This window comes from Entelurus aequoreus, linkage group LG24 (assembly GCF_033978785.1).
Source record: "Entelurus aequoreus isolate RoL-2023_Sb linkage group LG24, RoL_Eaeq_v1.1, whole genome shotgun sequence".
NCBI classification, from domain to species: domain Eukaryota; kingdom Metazoa; phylum Chordata; class Actinopteri; order Syngnathiformes; family Syngnathidae; genus Entelurus; species Entelurus aequoreus.
Genome location: NC_084754.1, coordinates 8,538,341 through 8,556,805, shown reverse-complemented (window position 1 = coordinate 8,556,805; position 18,465 = coordinate 8,538,341). Strand labels below are relative to the sequence as shown.

General features: G+C 39.4%; 1 protein-coding gene across 2 annotated transcripts in view; it reads right to left on the bottom strand.

Annotated features, from left to right (window-relative positions):
- Nucleotides 1–18,465, bottom strand: part of cdh13 (cadherin 13, H-cadherin (heart)) — a 909,098-nt gene that overhangs the window by 205,948 nt on the left and 684,685 nt on the right. For both annotated transcript variants that reach the window (XM_062035861.1, XM_062035860.1), the window contains one exon: nucleotides 11,551–11,691. In XM_062035861.1, coding sequence (XP_061891845.1) covers nucleotides 11,551–11,691 — 141 coding nt within the window. The remainder of the gene's footprint in view (nucleotides 1–11,550; nucleotides 11,692–18,465) is intronic.

Here is an 18,465-nt window from a genome sequence, read left to right as displayed (position 1 = left end):
AATGAATTATTAATCCACTTGTTCATTAACTGTTAATATCTGCTTACTTCCTCTTTTAACATGTTCTATCTACACTTCTATTCAAATGTAATAATCACTTATTCTGCTGTTGTTTGATACTTTACGTTCGTTTTGAAAGATACCACAATTGTGGGTACCGATCCGATACCAAGTCGTTACAGTATCATATATTGGTCCTATTCAAAGTCCGGGTGGACTGGTACTTTTTAGAGACGGTATAGAACCGAATATGATTCATCAGTATCACGGTACTATACTAATACCGGTATACTGTACAACCCTAGTCGCTAGTATTTTATTTTTCGTCCTCTTCTACTGACGTTTACATAAAGAAAACGTGTTAGTGAATTGTTTGTCATCTGGTCCTTTAACGTGACTTCCTTCTAATATAGGCTAGCTCTCCGCAGAAACCTAAAAACAACTATTCATTGCGGGATGTTTTTTAAACTACAAATCACAACACAATTTGAGAAATTGTTCAGTGCCACATACTCTAAAACAAATGTTCTTTGCTGAAGTATTTTGAAAGAAAGGGATTTTGGAAGTTGATACCAGAGATACTTTTCTTCCAAGATGGCGCCGCAGTAGTGGCTGCTGGTGGCAGGAGCTCTGTGCTCTTGTGTCATCCTTTTGTGTTCCTGGTGTTTCTTTTTTGTTTTCATTTGGGGTTTTTTGCCTTTTGGTTCAGGACCCTTTGGGACTGTGTGACAAGGGGTGGCACTTTCGTGACTTCTGCGGTGCTTTTTTGTGAACTTCTGGATCTGCCTCTGGGGAGCCTTTTGGCCATGGAGACCAGCTGCTGGGTCTCTGCCACACCAGAGTCCGTCTGGAGAGACTGGAGGAGATGCGGATGAAGAGACAGGGCTGCGGAGCTGGTGTAGAGCGGCGGGACGGACAAGGTTCACAGTGTCTTGGCTGAATGAGCAGGTATCGGACACCTCGGTCTCCTTGGACATCCGTGAAGACTGGACACTGTCCGAGAGTTAGTGGGCGGCAGAGGGTGGAGTCGGCTCTCTTGGTTGCTTTGTTGGGTCTGCTCCTGTCTCTGGCCATACTCCCAACACCCCAGCAGACGATGGGTAGTGTATATGTTTTAATTTTTTTTTTTGTTTTAATTTTGTGGCTGTGTGTAGAAAGGGCACTGCTGGAGTGGCAGCTGGTTGCATCAGCTCTGCTCTTTTAATGTATTTGATGTCCTTTGTGTTCTTTAATGTTTCCCTCCTACACACATGTTTATGTGTGCTATGGCTATGAGTGTTTTTTTCCTTGGCCCCCTCAGCGTTTACCTGTTTCTCACCTTTTTTGTAAGGAGCGCCGGAAGTTGGCAGACCCGTCAGTGATCCTGTTCTGTCTCCTTGTAATGTTTGTCTGATCTTGAATGGGATTGTGCTGAAAATCGCCATTTCCCCCCGGGGATTATTAACGTTATTCTGAGTACCGTATTTTTTCGGACTATAAGTCGCAGTTTTTTTTTTATAGTTTGGCCGGGGGTGCGACTTATACTCAGGAGCGACTTATGTGTGAAATTATTAACACATTACCGTAAAATATCAAATAATATTATTTAGCTCATTCACGTAAGAGACTAGACGTATAAGATTTCATGGGATTTAGCGATTAGGAGTGACAGATTGTTTGGTAAACGTATAGCATGTTCTATATGGACGGCGTGGCGAAGTTGGTAGAGTGGCCGTGCCAGCAATCGGAGGGTTGCTGGTTACTGGGGTTCAATCCCCACCTTCTACCATCCTAGTCACGTCCGTTGTGTCCTTGGGCAAGACACTTCACCCTTGCCCCTGATGGCTGCTGGTTAGCGCCTTGCATGGCAGCTCCTATTCTTTATTTATTTTAAATTGCCTTATAAATGTCTATTTTTGGTGTTGGGTTTTATCAAATAAATTTCCCCCAAAAATGCAATTTATACAGTATATGTTTTTTTCCTTCTTTATAATGCATTTTCGGCCGGTGCGACTTATACTCCGAAAAATACGGTACTCCTACTCCTTTTCAGACATACTGAAATGAAAACTGCCAACCTTAGTGTGACGACCGGGTCGCATAGTGATGCGAATGTTCGTTCTCCCAGGAATGCAGATCGGGCTTCGGACACAGCTTGCAGGTAAGAAATTATTTATTTAAGAAATAAATAATACTGAACAAACAAGAACGTGCTCATAGCACTTAAAGCAGAAACAAAAAGGAGCTAGCGTGGGAGCTGGAAGGTTACCAGAGCCTTTAGCGTGTGAGCTAGACGGTTTCAGAGCAGGAACAAAAGTCGTCATCTGTTGTAATAATAATAATAATAATAATAATACCTGGGATTTATATAGCGCTTTTCTAAGTACCCAAAGTCGCTTTACATGTTAAAAAACCCATCATTCATTCACACTTGGTGGTGGTAAGCTACCTTCGTAGCCACAGCTGCCCTGGGGTAGACTGACGGAAGCGTGGCTGCCAATTTGCGCCTACGGCCCCTCCGACCACCACCTATCATTCATTCAACATTCATTCACCGGTGTGAGCGGCACCGGGGGCAAGGGTGAAGTGTCCTGCCCAAAGACACAACGGCATGGTATGAGGCGGGGAGCGAACCTGCAACCCTCAGGTTTCTGACACGGGCGCTCTACCCACTACGCCATGCAGCCCCATATGTAAGGAAACAAACTACGAAGCAAGACAGGCTGAATGGGAAGGCAGGCTTATATAATAATGACAGTGATGACAAACAGGTGCGTGTAGGGAACACACGCGGCAGGTGAAAATAATAAGTTGCTATGGTAACCAACTTAGAGGTGCATAAACAGGAACTAGAAGAAGACCAAGACAACAGAAAAACACAAGTGACCTAAAAACCCAAACAGAACATGATCCGTGCAGCGGATCACAACACTTAGTTTGTACACAAATGCAGAGGCGGCCCAAGGCATAAGCGTACTAAGCGCTTGCTTAGGGCCCCGCGGCCACCAGGGGGCCCCCAAAAGCAATTAACAAAAAATTCTTATTTTTTATTTTTTGCATGTACGAGTCTGACTGATGATTTCTAAATGATCAAAGATCAGTGAGTTGTACCCAAATCTTTGGGTAGCTCTGCGGATAGCCTGCACTCTTCCTGTGACTGTCGCTTCTGCAGAGCGGAGCTTTTCCAAGCTCAAATTAATAAAAAACTACTTGAGATCTTCCATGGCTCAAGAAAGACTGAGTGGACTGGCAGTGATTAGTATTAATAACAAAGTCGGCCATCAAATTTCTTACAGTGATGTCATAACTGACTTTGCCTCCAGAAAAGCCAGGAAGCACAGGTTTTAAGGAGTGGGTGGAGTGGTGTGGGTCGTGAAGAACAGAGGAACAAAACTGTGATGTGATGGTCAAATGTGTGAATTAAGGACCTTAATTTAAGGTAGTTTATTTTGATCATTATGTACATTTACATAGTTTTAATATGTAGTAACTTTATATTTGTTTATAAACCGTTATGTTACCTTGTTTCTGGTAACTCTGTTCATTGATATTATTTAAGTATTTGTTTGATATTTAATTTAATTATGTTGTTTTTTTGTACAATTGAATTTGTTCCTTTCTATATATATTTAAGTGATTTTATTGTTGCGCTTTATTGTTTTTCTTGCACTACGAATTATTTTTGCACATTGCTGTTTCAGGTTTTTGTTACCAAAAATAATAAAGTGAATCAGAATCAGCTTTATTGTCCAGTTATGTTCAACACACACGGAATTTAACTTCAGTAGACTGCGCTCTCTTTGTACAAAGTCAACATTAAATATGAACAATTAACTAAAAATATAAACTAGTAATTAAAGACTAATATGTACAAGACTGATGAGACAAGATGACACTTTTACTGTAAATACAAAGCTTTATTACTTGGACTGTTCAACCCCAGGCCACTCTTGTAGCTGAATGTTTTCTACATTTTAAGATTAGGAACCATATGTGGCACTCTGGACATCATTCGTTCATTCATTCATTGGTATTATTTATGTTCTTAACTGGGCCACCCCCATATCTTTATAAATGACATGTCATTTGTAAAGACATGCCAGGCTGACAATAGGATAATGTAAACAACACTGCCAGAGCCGCAATGAGTTTAAAGTAGGTGTTTGAAAAAATGATCAACAATCAATATTATTGGCAGAAATAGAGGGCCCCAAAATCAAATTTTGCTTAGGGCCCCATGGAGGCTTGGGCCGGCACTGCACTAATGTACTCTCTTTTGCATGTCCGAAATAAAATGAACTGAACTGAACTGAGTGCGAGTTTGAATAATTCAAACAGTTAAAGCTTGAGTGTGTCATCAACACAATTCCCGCGTGGACACATACAGATGCAAATAAACGTATGCTGCCGGACAGCTAGGGAGTCATCAATAATTTATGGCCGGTTTGGAAGCCGTTGGGAATTGTGAAAGGATTTAAATTGGGAACATATAGCGCCATCAAACACTTGCTTTTTAAGAGGTCCATTTTCTCTTCCGTTAACCGAATCTCTTCCCGTTGACAAATGAGAACATTAACCGGGACACGGGACACGGTGCACCTTGAACGGCCCCAGCCAAGCCCTCTGAGCTGCAACATTTCACATGTGAGCTGTGCTCCTCGCAAGCGCGCCTGACATCCAAATGCATCACGGGAGAGCTTCCAGGGAGGTTGGGGTTGTGGCAAAGTGTGATGTGTCTTAAAAACGGATTGCATCTGTGGGCGTTTCCATTAACAACCGCACAACATCAATGCAACAACCGCACCTCGGGGCGCAGCCAGGGGCAGCGGCTATTGACACATCAATCACGAGGTGCAAAAATGGGCATTGATTTTGAGCTTTTTCTCAAAATGTTCTCCAACATTTTTCCAGATTATGTCCGTCAGGCATGTTTAGTCTCTTTTGCAAATGCCTTGAGGCATGGCTGACTAAACAAACCACGTCTACGCCTACTCCTGCTCACGATTCCCTTATCTTGCCCGTGCACCCATATCACCCAATTATTAAGATGTCTTGTTATTTGTCAAATACATTATTTGCAGACTCTGATTCTTGTAGGGATTACCTTGAGTTTATACTTAGCAGAAACACTTTTTTTTTTTTTCCATCCCAAGAAGGTGAAGGTCAAACCGATTGAGTGGGTGTAAACAAGCGTTTGCTTGTGTAGGAAGGTGTTTTGAGAGGCTGCAAAAGTGAAGTGAAGTTAATTATATTTATATAGCGCTTTTCTCTAGTGACTCAAAGTGCTTTACATAGTGAAACCCAATATCTATGTTACCGTATTTTCCGCACCATAAGCCGCACCTAAAAACCACAATTTTTCTCAAATGCTGACAGTGCGGCTAATAACCCGGTGCGCCTTATATATGGATTAATATTAATATTTATTTTCATAAAGTTTAGGTCTCGCAACTACGGTAAAAAGCCGCCATCTTTTTTCCCCGTAGAAAAGGAAGCGCTTCTTCTTCTACGGTAAGCAACCGCCCCCATAGAAGAGGAAGCGCTTCTTCTTCTACTGTGAGCAACCGCCAAGGTGAGCACCCGCCCCCGTAGAAGAAGAAGCGCGCGGATATTACGTTTCATTTCATTTGTGTGTTTCTGTAAAGACCACAAAATGGCTCCAACTAAGAGACACGCGTACAAGGTTCCACTGACTTTTGATATTCATGTGAACCGCACTGTGGATACAACGGGAGCACGTACGGTGAATATTCGCACCACAGGGAATGAGAAGTCGTCCTTCACTGTTAGCTTGCCATGCTAACGGCCAGAAACTGCCACCCACTGTGATATTCAAAAGGAAGACCTTGCCAAAAGAGAACTTTCCAGCCGGCGTCATCATAAAAGCTAACTCGAAGGGATGGATGGATGAAGAAAAGATGAGCGAAGAGACCGGGTGACTTTTTTCACGCAGCTCCGTCCCTGTTGATCTACGACTTCATGCGCGTCCACATCACAGATGGTGTCAAAAAACAAGTGAAGCACACCGAAGAAGAAGAATTTGAGGGATTTGTGGATGAGTAATAACTTCAGAAAGTGACCTTTAAATGTTTATTTTGTGTGGTGTGTGACATTAACGTATGAGCAACGTTGAGTTATTGATGTTGCTATTGCTCTGCACTATTTTGAGTGTTACTATTTTTGTGATTGCAATTTTGCACATTACATTTTGGGAGTGAACAGAGTTGTTAGAACGCTGGTTTGTAATATATTATTAAAGTTTGACTGACCTATCTGACTGTTTTTTTGACATTCCCTTTAGCGTAGCGTAGGTGCGGCTAATAACACGGGGCGGCTAATAGGTAAACAAAGTTTTGAAATATGCCATTCATTGAAGGTGCGGCATACAACACGGGGCGGCTTATGGTGCGGAAAATACGGTACATTTAAACCAGTGTGGGTGGCACTGGGAGTGTCTTGCCCAAGGACACAACGGCAGTGACTAGGATGGCGGAAGCGGGGATCGAACCTGGAACCCTCAAGTTGCTGGCACGGCCGCTCTACCAACCGAGCTATACCGCCCCAATACATGCAAAGGTGACTTTACACCAGGGGTGTAAAACGTACGGGCCGTAGGCCGCATCAGGCCCGCAAACATAAATGTGTCCACTGGATGTCGCAATAGCAATGACATCAGAGGGGGCGGAGCTATGTCAACACTTCCTTGCTTGGACACTACGTATTTGCACAGCTTGTTCATACCTTGATTGTCAAAGATGTTGTTGGTAATGTAACTGTTAGAATACCCATCCATCCATTTTCTACCGCTTATTCCCTTCGGGGTCGCGGGGGGTGCTGGAGCCTATCTCAGCTACAATCGGGCGGAAGGCAGGGTACACCCTGGACAAGTCGCCACCTCCTCGCAGGGCCAACACAGATAGACAGACAACATTCACACACTAAGGCCAATTTAGTGTTGCAATGTTAGAATAATTATGTATATATTATCATAACTTTATGCTTAAGGGCCATTGCTATAAATCAGGGGTGTCAAACTCATTTTAGATCGGGGGCCACATGGAGAAAAATCTACTCCCAAGTGGGCCAGACTGGTAAAATCCCGGCACGATAACTTCTTTTTTTTTGTTTTCTTTGTTTAAAAATAGAACAAGCACATTCTGAAAATGTACAAATCGTAATGTTTTTGGGGTTTTTTACACTTATGTTGCGGTTAATAGTATTCTATGTTTATTTGTCGTTATTTATACTTTCTGAATAAATGATGTGATAATGTTCATCAGTCAACTCATTGGTGTTAATTTTCAATCTATCAAGATAAAAAATTATATCAAAATCAAATAACAAAATGTTATTTATGTAGTTTGATAATTTTCTTTGACTGGTGCACTAACATGTGGTTTATTTTGTACATATGTAGCATCATCTACAAATAATTGCTATTGCGACATCCAGTGGACACATTTAGAACATGAGTTTCTTTCATTAAAAAATTTCGGGTACGTTTTTATACTTAACAAACTCATTCCGTGGGCCGGATAAATCCTATTCGCGGGCCTGATCCGGCCCTCGGGCCGTACGTTTGACACCCCTGCTATAAATGATTGTCAATTGTGCTGAAGTGGTATTTTTGTATCTGTGCAAAGCTGGCAGTCCAAAAGATTGCCAGCAGACTTTATCAGTGTTGTGTCCAGACTTGGCCTGCTGGCTGCCAAGGCCGAACACCGCCGTGACGCAGACAGAGCAGAGACAAGGCCGAACACTGCCGTGACGCAGACAGAGCAGAGACAAGGCCGAACACTGCCGTGACGCAGACAGAGCAGAGACAAGGCCGAACACTGCCGTGACGCAGACAGAGCAGAGACAAGGCCGAACACTGCCGTGACGCAGACAGAGCAGAGACAAGGCCGAACACTGCCGTGACGCAGACAAAGCAGAGACAAGGCCGAACACTGCCGTGATGCAGACAGAGCAGAGACAAGGCGATATGACCTGCGTCAACTCATTTGTATTTATTCTATAATCCTATATTGTGTCTAACTGGAGTTGTCGAGATTAGCCCCTTCCCTCAGCGACAGCTTCAGTGATGTAATAGGGCCCTTCCAAATAAATAGAGGAGGCTCGCGGGCTTGACTTTTAGAACGTAGTTTGGATCTGTAACTAGAATACAGCCCAAAACGCGTGCCTCCTCGAGCTAAATTGAACTCTGTCTCTGCATGATTCCTTGCTTCTTGTCTGATTATTAGATGTCATCAGCGTTTGAACCTGACATCTACTTGGTCCTATTATTATTATTTGGTAGAAATGATTCATTTCTACCAAAATGAACACATTTGTACATTTCGTGTTGTACTTATAACTGGGGACACATTTTCTTGGCGCACATAAATGTGTTAAAATAATGTGTATTCCTTCTAACTTCATGTGTGATTCATGAATTGAGTCCAAATTTAGGTGTAAATGATGCTACATAGTCTATATTGCCACCCAGCCAAATGATGAGAATCAGGTGTCCTAATCACTTGGCCCGGCCACAGGTGTATAAAATCGAGCACTTAGGTATGGAGACTTTCTACAAACATTTGTGAAAGAATGGGCCGCTCTCAGGAGCTCAGTGATTACTAGCTTGGAAATGTCATAGGATGACAAATTCAGTCGTGAAATTTCCTCGCTCCTAAAGATTCCAAAGTCAACCGTCAGGTTTATTGTAAGAAAATGGAAGAGTTTGGGAACAACAGCAACTCAGCCACGAAGTGGTAGGCCACGCAAACTGACAGACAGGGGTCAGCGGAGGAATTATGGTGTGGGGTTGTTTTTCAGGAGTTGGGCTTGGCCCCTTAGTTCCAGTGAAAGGAACTTTGAATGCTCCAGGATACCAAAACATTTTGGACAATTCCATGCTCCCAACCTTGTGGGAAGAGTTTGGAGCGGGCCACTTCCTCTTCCAACATGACTGTGCACCAGTGCACAAAGCGAGGTCCATGAAGACATGTATGACAGAGTCTGGTGTGGATGAAATTGACTGGCCTGCACAGAGTCCTGACCTGAACCCGATAGAACACCTTTAGGATGAATTAGAACGGAGACTGAGAGCCAGGCTTTCTCGACTACTGAAACAAAAATGGTGGAAAATTCCTATAAACACACTCCGCAACCTTGTGGACAGCCTTCCCAGAAGAGTTGAAGCTGTAATAGCTGCAAAAGGTGGACCCACATCATAGTGAACCCTATGGGTTAGGAATGGGATGGCACTTCAAGTTCATATGTGAGTCAAGGCAGGTGGCCTAATACTTTTGGCAATATAGGTTATGTGCAGAATAAACCACATGATGTTAGTACATCAGTTGAGGAAAATGAGTAAATTACATTCATAACATCCTGTAATTAGTTTTTGATATTAGTATTAATCCCCCGCGACCCCGAAAGGGACAAGCGGTAGAAAATGGATGGATGGATGGATGGATATTAGTATTAATTTCATATTCTGATAGATTAAAAATTAACAATAATTAGAGCATTTTAAATTCCACGTATTTGACTGACAAACATTATCACATCATTTATTCAGAAAGTATAAATAACGACGAATGAAGATAGAATACTATTAACTACTGTGTGTAAAAAAAATAAAAAATCAACAACATTATGACTTGTACCTTTTCAGATTGTGCTTGGGTTTTTTTTTTAACAAAGAAAACAATCTGAAGTTGTCTTTACTTTTAAGTTATCATGCCACGGTTTTACCAGTCCGGGCTCACTTGGGAATAGATTTTCCTCCATGTGGCCCCTGAGCTAAAATGAGTCTGACACCCAGGGGCGTCACTAGCTTTTAAGAACAAGGGGGGCTTAGCCCCCAGGAGATGCACAGGATGCGAGCGAACGTAGCGCACGAGCACAAAACTTCACAAACGGCTAACAAAGACTTAGAAATTATTCATTTTTATTATTATTATTTCAGTGGGTTTATTTTCAATCTGTGTTCAGTACAACAACAAACATGGGTTTGCACAGTGACATTTTGTTTACAGCATCAACAAGAAACAATGACTTGCATGATCCTTCAAGATACGCTGAAACACAATGAAAGTCATGGCATTAACCTCTATGTTATTCATTCACAACATAGAGGCTAATGCCACCACTTTAGCTCACAATACAATAATTGTTTGTTCCCAAATATTTTGAAGTTGCACAGATTACATTTTGGGCACATATGTGACTAAAATGGTTGTAAATTCAAGCCATGGAAATATTACTTAATTACTTGAATTAAAGTAATATCTGGATTGGGATAATTTGGCTTGTATATAATATATTTATATAAATATATTATGGCAAGCCGTTAAGGAAATTAAATATATATGGAAGTCTGAATAGAAATGAGAAACATTTATATATACTGTAAATAAGAACAACTTAGTCTGCTGATCTGAAAAAGAGCCAAAGCTGTCAAAGAGCTGAGGGACCATCTTCAAAGTGCAATGCTGAAACAAATAATGCAAACAATAAAATGTAACTTCCAGGGCTTGAGATAAATGTAGTCCCGTCGTCCCGGGGACGGTAAAAAAAATGCACGGGACAAAATTAAATGCTCCCCAGGACGATGGCTTTTAACCATTTGTTTTCTTTTTCTTTTTATGTATTTATTCATTTTACATTTTATATTAAATGTCTTGGTTTTTCCACCCTCTGAAAATCCTATGAAATGTTTAACAAGCCATCCTATAATAATACAACAGCTATTAATGTAACAATACAATAAAACAAATATATTTAATAATGTTGTTTTCATTATTTTAACAATAGGCTAATGTATATCATTTCATATAGATTCTACAAGAAACAAAACTTACAAACTAAATTATTTACAATTGCGGATTCAAGGTTCTTGTTCTGCAGTGCTGTGTGCTAATGTGCTTCGTACACCTGCAGGACCGCAAGCAAGGTCGCAGAGAAAATGCGGACTGGATTTTGAGTGATGTGGGCATTTTCTATATGAACAAGTGGAATGGATTGGATACCGTCCCACTAAAGGGGCTCTCTACCTTACACTATGAAGTGAGGGGAAGCTGAGTGAATAATGACAGGTTATATGATTATTTATTTAAACTTATATTCGGGCCACTTTATAATGAATATGTCGGCATGTATTTGTAAAAAAATAATAAAATTAAATTAAAAAAAATTTTTTATTTATTTTTTTTAACACCAAATTATTTAGGGGGGCTTAAGAACATTTTAGGGGGGCTTGAGCCCCCCTAAAATAGGCCTAACAACGCCAATGCTGACACCCCCTGTTTTACACCATAAAATAACGTCTCAGAGCACTGGTATTCTTAAAGTTTTAGTTTTTCCCATGATGACCACAAAAATTACTAAACGTCTTTCAATATTGTTTATCATGACGTCTTTGATACGGCGTTCATCAGCCCACTCGAGCTGAGCTCGAAATCAAACCTCCTTGCATGGGAAGCCGAACATTTCTCACAGGCTGTTTCTGTAGCCGCCTGAGCGAAAGGAGGATAGGAGGAAAAAAAAACCCTGCAAAAGAATTAGAAAAGAAAGATTTCTCACCAGCGGGTGTGTGAACTCAGGGGCATGGTCGTTCTTGTCTGTGATGGTAATGGTTGCAGTGGCTGTTCCTGTCAGGCCCACTTCACTTCCTGCCATGTCCTTGGCCACAATTTCTAGCTCATATGTCGTGGTTGGCAGCGTCTGGAAAACAGTTGTATCTAGGTTAGAACATTTGCTACCTCAACATGCGACCCAGATTGCAAGCGCGTTTCAATAATTAATAATAATCCAGTTACATTCTTACTAAAAAGGCATGGGATTTATGTATTTCTAAAGGGATCTGGATCTTCAACAGCGATTCCTACAAAAATAAATATTACAAGTCATTCTTTTCAATAGGTCTTTGAACCTATTGAAAAGAATGACTTGTAATATTTATTTTTTAGAATACTTTTCACAACTTACTTATTTTCATTCAAGGACATGATCACTGGTAGCAGTTAAAAGAAAAGTTGTAGATCTGAATGATTCTCAATTGTATCAACCTGTAAAATGTTCTAAAATATTATAATTTTTATTTAGATTGTGTTTTCATTGTAAACATTCCATGCTTTGACAGTGAAATCATTATTTTGAATTTTCCCTCACATAAGAAACTTTGTGGCACAATAAGAAATACAGGGGCTAAACATAACCACAAGGTTGATCATCTTTAGTATAACACTTTCCACAGCATGTATGTCCATACTTGCCAACCCTCCCGTTTTTACCGGGAGACTCCCGGTATTCAGCGCCTCTCCCGATAACCTCCCGGCAGAAATTTTCTCCCGACAAACTCCCGGTATTCAGCCGGAGCTGGAGGCCACGCCCCCTCCAGCTCAATGCGGACCTGAGTGGGGACAGCCTGTTCTCACGTCCGTTTTCCCACAATATAAACAGTTTGCCTGCCCAATGATGTCATAACTGTAGAATGATCGAGGGCGAGTTCTCGGTTCCTTATGTGGGTTTATTGTTAGGCAGTTTCATTAACGTCCTCCCAGCGCGGTAACAACGCACAACAACAACAGTCACGTTTAGTCTACCGTAAAGCAGTTCATCTGCCGTAAACAGCAATGTTGTGACACTCTTAAACAGGACAATACTGCCATCTACTGGATAGCCTCCAGAACACTGAAATTCAAGTATTTCTTTTATTTATATGTATAATAAAATAAATATATATATATATATGTATATATAGCTAGAATTCACTGAAATTCAAGTATTTCTTTTATTTATATGTATAATAAAATAAATATATATATATATATATATGTATATATAGCTAGAATTCACTGAAAGTCAAGTATTTCATACATATATATATATATATATATATATACATATATATATATATATATATATATATATATATATATATATATATATATATATATATATATATATATATATATATATATATGTATGAAATACTTGAGTTGGTGAATTCTAGCTTAAATATATTCCCCTCTTAACCACGCCCCAACCACGTCCCCGACCACGCCCCCACCCCCACCCCCCACCTCCCGGTATCGGAGGTCTCAAGGTTGGCAAGTATGTGCATGTCAACCATACAGGAAAACATACAGCCTACAAATAATGCAACGAGAATACTCTCTGTATGAAAACTAAAATGACAATTTAAAATTCTGAATTGAAAATTCAATTCAAAATTGTCTTGTATGTATGTAAAACGCTGTCTTGATGTCCAAGATAAATTTCTCCTCGCAGACAATTATTATTATTATTATTATTATTATTATTACACTGTAAAAATAAGGCAGTTCTTTATACAATAAAATACTGGAAGCTCAGTTGCCAGAATTTTAGTGTAAAAATACATGTGGTAACATTTTCCATTCACAGTAATGGACTGTAAAATCAACTACAGATATTAATGAACATTTTAAATAACAGTGGAAGAAAGACTAATATGATTAGTCTGTGAAATAAACACACGTACTATCGGAAGCCTGTTTAATTTACAGTGACTCACTGTAAAAACGACTGTAGATTTTATGGCTAAAAAAACAAAAACAAAAAGAAAAACACTGGCAGATTTTGCAGATAGAAATGACAGTAATTTACAGTATTTTAGTGCAAAATCCACTGTATATTTTATGATAAAATTGTGGTGACGGATTTGCCTGTTTTCAACTTAAAATCTACAGTTTTTTTTCACACTGTACACCTAAACGAGGCTACTTAACAAATCCAAAACTAAATAATAAACCATAAAAGTATATTCAAATGTTGCTGCGTTTCTTGCGACTTTGGCAAGTTCTGTATGTGTTCTGTATGTGGAGTCTTAAAAACGGGTCTTAAAAACGAAGGGCTCTCTACTGCGAATCGGGTCTCAACCTTTACTTAAAAGAGCCTTTTGAATAACTGAACTCATTTGCAAACATATCTAATTCTTACAGATACTTTAGTCATAGTAAATCATATTAAAGATGTGTTATTTACACTTTTTTCTAGTCTCCTGCATCGGTGTGTTATCTTGCCACAGTTACACACACATAATGCATCTGTATTATGTACACATTAGTCTGCATGTCTAAACCAGTCTTTAGTTTATGTATTACATAATATAATACTTGTTCATGGATGTGTTTGTGGTGTATTTTTCAGCACTCAAGTGACAGAAACTACAATGAAAGTAATACAATGTATCAATTAGTGTTATACCAAACCTGAGCATTGGCAAAAGTCCTCTAATATGCAAACCATACTTTTAAGTGACAAAGTAACAGGCATATGTGTAAAATGTTTGACAAATCATCATAACCCTCACTTATGGGCACTCGATGTCATGAACGAAAATTCTCTTTAAAAACAATAACGCCTTTAAAATGCCCACAGCGAGATGACCTTTCCCCAACCCCCAGGGGCCGTATTTATCAAGCGTCTTAAGTGCCATTTTACACTTAAGTCCTGAGAATTTGCGAAATTTAGTCCTACTCTCCAACTTAAGAATAAAAGCTATTTATCAACTTTCTTAAGTCTAAGAATCACTCCTACTCTCCACGATATTTAAGAGACCTTCAGAGGTGTCCTAAGTGGTAAGGAGTTGCCAGCGGGGGATGGCACCGAGGCGAGAGAGACGTGCGCGAACGTTCAGGGAGCGGAAGGATGTCCTGGCTTTGTTTGATGCCGAGTAGCTGATCAGACGGTATCGTTTAGACAGAGCGGGTATTATTTTTGTCACAGATTTAATAAGGGGCGTCATCTCATCAGCAACATCACGCTTTCAGTTTCAAATTAGTTGCCTAATTAATGAATTGTAAAGAAAAGGAAACATTTATTTTTGATTCATTGCCAATATTGTTTGTTTGTTTTGTATTATTTTGTAGTTTATTGTCAAAATATACACTCCCATTGTCCACTTAAATATTTCTAAGATATTTCTTTATTCTTAGACAAGGGATTCCCTTCCGTGATTGGTCATTTCTATGGACACAGAAATGACGTCACCTAAAATTCCGTTTACGGCACATAGTAATGTCGTAATTCAGCTCTGAGTGTGACACTTAAGATTCAGTCCTACACTTTGCTGAAAGTGTGAGTAAGACGCTTGATAACTAACTTTTAAGTGCAGCTTTCAGCGAATAATTTCTTTACTCATAAGTCAACTCTTAGCAGACTTCTTAGGAGTAATTCTAAGAAGCTTGATAAATACGGCCCCAGGGTAAAAATCCACCAATGTATGAAGGACAGTCAATTTGTAAAAAAAAAACAGGCTTTGCTACACACCTTGAAATAAAGCCTGGAGCTGAATAGTCCATCATTCAGCTACAGTACGGATGTGGGAGCTATACGTTTGATCTGTTTTTTCACGAATAGGCTAACTTGTAGCATGAGGTTGTTGTTAAAATGTGACTATTGTTAGAACTGCTGCTAACATTTGCAGCGCCGCAACTGGCTAAATTGAGAATTCTATTTTGAGACTCTGCATTACAAATGTTTTTATCATTTATCTTTTTCATTTATATGAACCGATTTTTATACTTTTTTTTAATTCAAACTTGAATTTAATTTGATGCATGTTTTGTACTGCAAAACCCAAAACCAGGGAAGTTGGCACCTTATGTAAATCGTAAATAAAAACAGAATACAATGATTTGCAAATTATTTTCAAACTATATTCAATTGAATAGACTGCAAAGACAAGATACTTAACATTTGAACTGGAAAACTTTGTTACTTTTTTTGCAAATGTTAGCTCATTTGGAATTTGATGCCTGTAACCTTTTTCAAAAAAGCTGGCACAAGTGGCAATAAAGACTGAATAAGTTGAGGAATGCTCATCAAACACTTATTTGGAACATCCCACAGGTGAACAGGCTAATTGGGAACAGGTGGGTGCCATGATTGGGTATAAAAGCAGCTTCCATGAAACGCTCAGTCATTCACAAACAAGGATGGGCAGAGGGTCACCACTTTGTGAACAAATGTGTGAGCAAATTGTCGAACAGTTTAAGAACAACATTTCTCAACGAGCTATTGCAAGGAATTTAGGGATTTCACCATCTACGGTCCGTAATATCATCAAAAAGGTTCAGAGAATCTGGAGAAACCACTGCAAGGCCGAAAACCAACATTGAATGCCTGTGACTTTTGATTCCCTCAGGCGGTACTGCATCAAAAACCGACATCAGTGTGTAAAGGATATCACCACATGGGCTCAGGAACACTTCAGAAAACCACTGTCATTAACTACAGTTGGTCGCTACAGCTGTAAGTGCAAGTTAAAACTCTACTGTGCAAAGATAAAGCCATTTATCAACAACACCCAGAAACGCCGCCGGCTTCGCTGGGCCCAAGCTTATCTAAGATGGACTGATGCAAAGTGGAAATGTGTTCTGTGGTCTGACGAGACCACATTTCAAATTGTTTTGAACATTAATGTCCTTCCTTCTTCCACTCCTTAAAGTTACGCTGTTGTATGCGATATATGGCATCTATTAGATTAGCAACTGTTTATGCAAGGGATCATTCAGTTTTTAATTGATGGTCAAGAACTGGCGTGTCAGAACTCAACTAACATTGCCTATCTTGGGATGCGATCAAATCAGATCAAACTTCTTACCTCCCAATTCTCAACACCTCTACTTCAGTCTGGAGAGACAACATTTCCCAAAAGACACAGACTCATATTGGTTTTATAATATGCAGTACAATCCTGAATTATCGCCCCACAACACTAGTTATAAAAACATTCACTGTAAAAATGGCAGTAAAAATGTAATGTATCGCCTCCCCTTGTATGCCGAAACCCATTACATCCGCAGAATGTCCCGACTCTAACCCAGCAAAGAAACATCCTCTCACAGAAACTGCTGATGCAGGTAATCCGAGAAGCCAGTAAAACATCCCTCTCCATTACGCTGCAAAGACCAGATTAATCCCAACTACCACAGATAACACAGACTCACAAGTCATTTACTCTTACAATCGTTGATTTAATGAATGCCTTATTATGTTTCAACAGATTGTTTCTCCTCCCCAACACACGCCATAATGGATTTGCGGAACCAAAGCCCAATTTAACATGTATCACCAGACTTTAATGAATCAAATTGAATCATTACAGTTTTTGCGAGTAGTTGCAGTTTTTCCTCTACATAACCTGAAACCCCGTAGTTGTTTATTTATTAGTGCAAAACAGAGACAGCATAACAAAGAGACACATTTTCGCTTACATCTTAAATTAAGTCTTTCTGTCATTCTGCAGTCCTTAAAATGGATTTTCTCTTGAACTAGTGCATACACTTCAAAATGATGCTTTATAAGCGGGTGGACAAAAATCCACAATATTCTCCTTGTGTTGCTGTACTTCATTCCCCACAAGACTGTCGTCAAGTACGCAAACAGGAAGCTTCTGGTGAAGCTACGGCTGGGCGATATGGAGCATTACTGATATCCCGGTATTTTTAGGTTGTATTGCAATATAAGATATAACGGTATTTTAAACAAAGTGTTTAGTTTAAACTCAACATCACATTACTGTTAATATCAGAGTTCTGACAATTACTTACAAAAGTAATCAATGCTAATAAACTATATAACTATATAACTTAACCCAAAAAATCATGTAATTTCTAATATAATTACACCGGCTGCTAACAGCCATAACAAAGGCACATCAAAAGATACAGGTATGGTGGTATTATCTCAAATATATACCGCTTTCTCAAATATACCGGTATTAACTATATTAGCTTTGAGGCATTCGTGATTAAGGGCTATATAAGTAAGATTTAATTGATTGATTGATATACTGCACAGCCCTACTAGCTAAGGCTAACTCGTGTTTTCTATTAACTCATTACAATAAATTAGTAACTCATTTCCTTTCACTGCCTGCATCTTAAACAAGGATGTATGATACACATGTTGATGCATGGTGCATATCAGTGCTGTCAAAAATAACTAATGTGAATAATCAGCAAAAAATATTGCATTAATCATGTACCAACACAGATTAATCACACAACTTATTTTGAACGTACATGCAATGTGGATTGTTTGAATGGTTATCAGGTCAGTGATCGGATATGAACTAAGTTGCATCGACAGAACCAACCAGAACAGCGGAGTAGCGGTGTGCATGATGAAGAAACTGAACTACAAAGTGGTAAAAAAAACATGTCATATGCTATTAATAATATCTAACAATGCATAACTATTGAAAACGCCATTAAAAAAGCAAGAACATACAGATCAGCTATAAGTATATACCAGGGGTCCACAACCCAAAATGTTGAAAGAGCCATATTGGATCAAAAATACAAAAATCTGTCTGAAACTGCAAAAAATTAAAAGCCTTATATAAGTCTTATAATAAAGGGAAAACATGATGTAAGTGTCTATATTACCCATGTTAGTCTACTTTCAAAATGGCTGTGTTGTATGCAGGCTGACGCAAATCTTCGT